This window comes from Halyomorpha halys, unplaced genomic scaffold, assembly GCF_000696795.3.
Source record: "Halyomorpha halys isolate HHAL.00 unplaced genomic scaffold, Hhal_1.1 Scaffold828.1, whole genome shotgun sequence".
Lineage (NCBI taxonomy): Eukaryota > Metazoa > Arthropoda > Insecta > Hemiptera > Pentatomidae > Halyomorpha > Halyomorpha halys.
Genome location: NW_027113646.1, coordinates 1 through 4531, shown reverse-complemented (window position 1 = coordinate 4531; position 4531 = coordinate 1). Strand labels below are relative to the sequence as shown.

General features: G+C 32.3%; 1 protein-coding gene across 1 annotated transcript; it reads right to left on the bottom strand.

The window, feature by feature from the left end:
• Window positions 1–3613: 3613 nt before the first annotated feature.
• LOC136796687 (uncharacterized) lies at window positions 3614–4364 on the bottom strand (the record flags this gene model as incomplete). Its single annotated transcript, XM_067051043.1, is given in 1 exon segment — window positions 3614–4364. A coding segment is annotated over 1 exon segment (718 nt), but the record flags the coding sequence as incomplete, so codon positions are not given.
• Between the last annotated feature and the right edge of the window lie 167 nt (window positions 4365–4531).

Here is a 4531-nt window from a genome sequence, read left to right as displayed (position 1 = left end):
ACAAACTTCTCCAATAATTAATCTACGGTCAACTATCTACACCTCATTATAAGAATTAAGTTATTTAATAAACCAAACAAATATAAGTATTGAGTGTAGAGGGTCAAAATGGCCGAAATAAATTATAAGGTTGTAAAAGTGCACCTGTTATCAAACTAAGAGATTGTGGTTTCGAATTCCCCAACCAATTAATCCACCCCCAGAAGGACCTTGAGCTCTTGAAATTCCGGAGGAGGAATGTGGTTTTCCGTTAGTAGTGGTCACTGCTTTCGACCCATTCAATTACGATCATTGAAGTTGATAACTATTATTACATGTTAGAATCTCTTTGTTTAAATATATTAATAAATTATCATAATAATATGAACTGATACAGCCCTAGGAGGGTCAGAGATATTCTTTTAAACTTCTTAAAGATATACATTTTTTAGCGAGTTACTGTTTTTTTTTTTGTTTTTTTACTTTCCTCTAGGTCATTTTTTACATTTGAAAGATATCTACAGGTGACCACACGATGGTGGGAGGGTCAAGTTTTCATTACGTGAGATCGCTACAGAATTAAAGCTAACCCTTTCCCCGAGACCGGATTCGAACCAGCATCGCTGCTTGTTGGGGATTTGAAATTAATAGAGTATATCTGATGTATCCACTTACTGACGAATGACCAAAAGAAAAACTCATTTGTTCTAGGTAACTTTCTTCAATAATAGTAAGTTTATGATTTCTGTATTTGATTGGTATAAACTCAAAATATATACAACTAAACGTGATCTTGGTCTGAATTTTATTTACGAATTTATTTTATATTTAATAATAAATAATTAATATTATAATAAGTTCATCTTTAACACAGGGCTAGGAGATACTTCACTTTGAAATGTGCTGGTTGGGTTATAATGAATAGAATGCATTTGTGGAATTTAATTGAAAGAAAATTAACTTCTCGTGAATGAAAAGGAATCTTCTTAACAATTTACATGATTCTAGAGAGTGAACTTTGATAAACCATTTCTACAATGTAATGTAGAATTTACTTGGCCATAAGGGGAGGCTAAGAGAGAACATGGTTAGTTTAGTTAAGTAAATTTTCAATTGGGACTATTGAAGCAACATAAAAAAAAAAGTTTAATTTTTAAGTTATTTTTCTTTATTTTTTCAATTTAATTTTTCATATAGAAATTTATTTATTTTTAATTATAAAAGATATTTTTGTTTAATATAAAGATATGTAAGTGTTTTTGTGTATGCGCGATCTATTTCAAGTAAATGGGCGACAACTTATAGTTATAAACATTGTGCTATGTATCTGTCTCGGGATGCCAGGATAATCGCTGAAGCCAATTATCTAAAAATAAGTTAATTAATTAATGTATATTGAGTCCTGAAAAACTATTATTATAACAGGATTCTTTTCCAAAGGCTTTTTGTATGTTTATCAGTTACCAATTAAATGCCTTTATATTTATTCTTTCAAGACGTTTATTTAATTTCTACTTTCTTCTTTTTTTTCCGTATTGTTTTGTTTTATGACCATCTCCTGTATATTTTATGTATTTTTAAAAAATACGTAAAATATACAGTTAAAAAAGTGCAGGAGACGAACAAATTAAAAAAAAAAAAAACGTCTTGAAAGAGTAATTATAAATAAAAAAATAATAATGATAATTTTTTTTTGTTCATCTCCTGCACTTTTTTAACTGTATATTTTAAGTATTTTTCAAAATTTTTTACTCGTGCCATTGCAACTTATTTTTTATTCTTATTATTGTTCATTCAAGTTTATTTTATACTGATACTATTTTATGTCTTCCTTCTTTTTATTTATATGTAATTTCTTATCACTTTATGTTTACATAATATTTATCCTAGCTTAAATTACCTTATTGTATCTTATTGTTGTAATATTCTCAGTGTTCTTTTTTTTTTGTATCTTTTTAGTCCTGATGAAGCCCTGCAAAGTGGGGCGAAACGTCGGAGATTAAAATAGTTTTAAACTATTTGTTCTTTTTTTGACCGCAACCCTGACCATCTTCTTATATTTATCTTATAGTTTTTTATTTTAAAATAATTGTAAATATGTTTTGTTTTTTGTGTACAAAGTAGTAATTTCTTTATAATTTTTTATCTTGTTTATTTTTGTTAATTATATATGTTTAACAATGTTGATTCATTCATTTATATTCGTCTGATTAATTATTCTCAAGCTTATTTTTTTTTTATATTTGCAAATCCAAAATTCCCAGCACTACTTTTTACCTGGTAGGAGAAAAGCCCTACACTGAGGCTCTGAATATAGGTAACAGGAATTGAGGATGGCAAGTATTGATGAGTCGATGTAATTGTGCGAAGAGCGTGGTCCAGTTGGGCAGTAAAGGAACTTTGTAGTGAGCTCACAGAGGTGGATGGTGAGGCGGAATGTTCTGGAAAAGGCAGTTATCTCACCCCAATTTTTGATTACTTTAATGAAAACTATGTATAATTACTAGTCAAAATTGATGAATCTGCCAAGTACAGGTAGAGGAAATAAAAAATGGTGGCTGTTTCAAAGAGATAAAAAAATCTAATTTTTCATTCGGAGCTCTCAAAAATTAGAATCAACACAAAAAAACCTAAGAGAACGTCATTTAAAGAAGAGCAAATTTTCTAAAATATGAGCCCTAATAGAGTTACTTACGTTAAATAGTTTTCGAGATATAAAAAGCAACATTTCACAAAAATGTTGTATGGGACATACAGAAAGATCAGTAGTTAGTGAATTTATTTTGAAAAATCTATATATCAGGAACTATGTGACGTACAGATGACTATAAGCACTCAAATTAAAGCTAGATTAATGAGCTATAATGTAGTGTATGACGTAAATAAATTGATTAATAGTTGTTCGATCAAATTTTCATTAGCCAAATTTATATTCATATGCAAATATCACGGCTCTTGTACTATATTGTGGGAAAGAGGGAGGTAGATAAGGATATCAAGCTCCAAATCTTTAAAGGAATATATCTTCCTACAATATTATATGGCAGTGAAAGTTGGGTCACCCAAGACAAGCATATGACCAGGATTACAGCTCCTAAAATGCGATTTTTGCGATGAATATTGGGCAAAACTAGGAGAGGTTGGATAAGGAATGAGAGAATAAGAGAAGAACTTCAGATCCCCTCAGTAAAATCAGTGATTGACCGACAGCTCCGATGGTATGTACACATCCGTAGAATGGTGGAAGACAGAGTGTCAAGAAAATGTATGGAGGCGAGGGCGACTGGTAGGAGACCACGAGGCAGACCTAGAAGGAGCTAAATGGAACATATCCAATGACTGGGTCTGGGAAGAGGAAAAACGCTGGATCAGATGAAGATGCTTGCCATGGACAGAGATGTGTGTTTTGTTTTATTTATTTAAGTGTTTCGACCACTAGGGTCATTTACACTGAATTTACAAAGTTAGTACATTGCTATTAACATATTTACAATGTTACAAGGTGAGAAAGATATATATAATTACAAAGTGAGAAAGTTTAAAAATTAACAGTTACTGTTACAAGTTACATTACAATTTACAAATTTAAAATTACAATTACTATTACTATTACAAGTTACATTACATGACAATTTACATTTTACAATTACAATTACAATTAGTTAGACTATATGTGATCATAAATATTAATGATTTTTAGAAAGTGAAAAAGTTTTGTTATTTTTGTGGGATCTTCGCTCAACATTTCCTGTAAATCTGAAGAGAACCGATGTGGTTCGTGAGCTATACATTCAGTGAGAATATGCCTAACGGTGAGATCGTTTCCACAGTAGCGACACGTCGGTGCATTTTCTTTTTTCATGAGATGACCGTGAGTGAGTCGAGTATGGCCTATCCGAAGACGGGTTAATACCACATCTTCTCTCCGTAGCAGATTCAAGTTTCTGGTTGGACGTTTCACTGTCTGTTGGACCATTCTTAACTTGTTGTCTCTCATGGTGAACCATTCATCTTGCCACTCTTGCCATCCAATTTCTTTGATCCCAGAAATAACATCTTTGCATATTGATGATGTTACGACTTGGCCTGTCTTTATAGCTAGTCTGGCCTGCGAGTCTGCCTTTTCATTCCCAGTGATCCCACAATGACCTGGCAGCCATAAAAACAAGACCCTACAACCCATCTTGGTCAAAGTTTTCAAATGCTGCTTCAACTCTATTATTAATGGATGTGTTGAAAATGGATCTTGTAAAGATTTGAGGGCAGATTCCGAGTCAGAACAGATGACCGAGCGGGGGCAGTTTATAGGGATATTACAAACTGTGTGATTGATTCCGAACAGTTCTGCAGTGTACACCGAACAATATGGTTGTAACGAGTATAAGTGTGTGGACCACATAGATGTGTGGACCACGTCCACATAGATGTGTGGACCACGTGGTTAGAGGCTCTTCCACGCCGAAAGGAGGGTGAGAAAGAAGGAGAAGAGAAAGTTCTTCAATAACGTTTTTAAACATTGGTACTAACAGAGAAAAAAAAGTTAATTATTAAG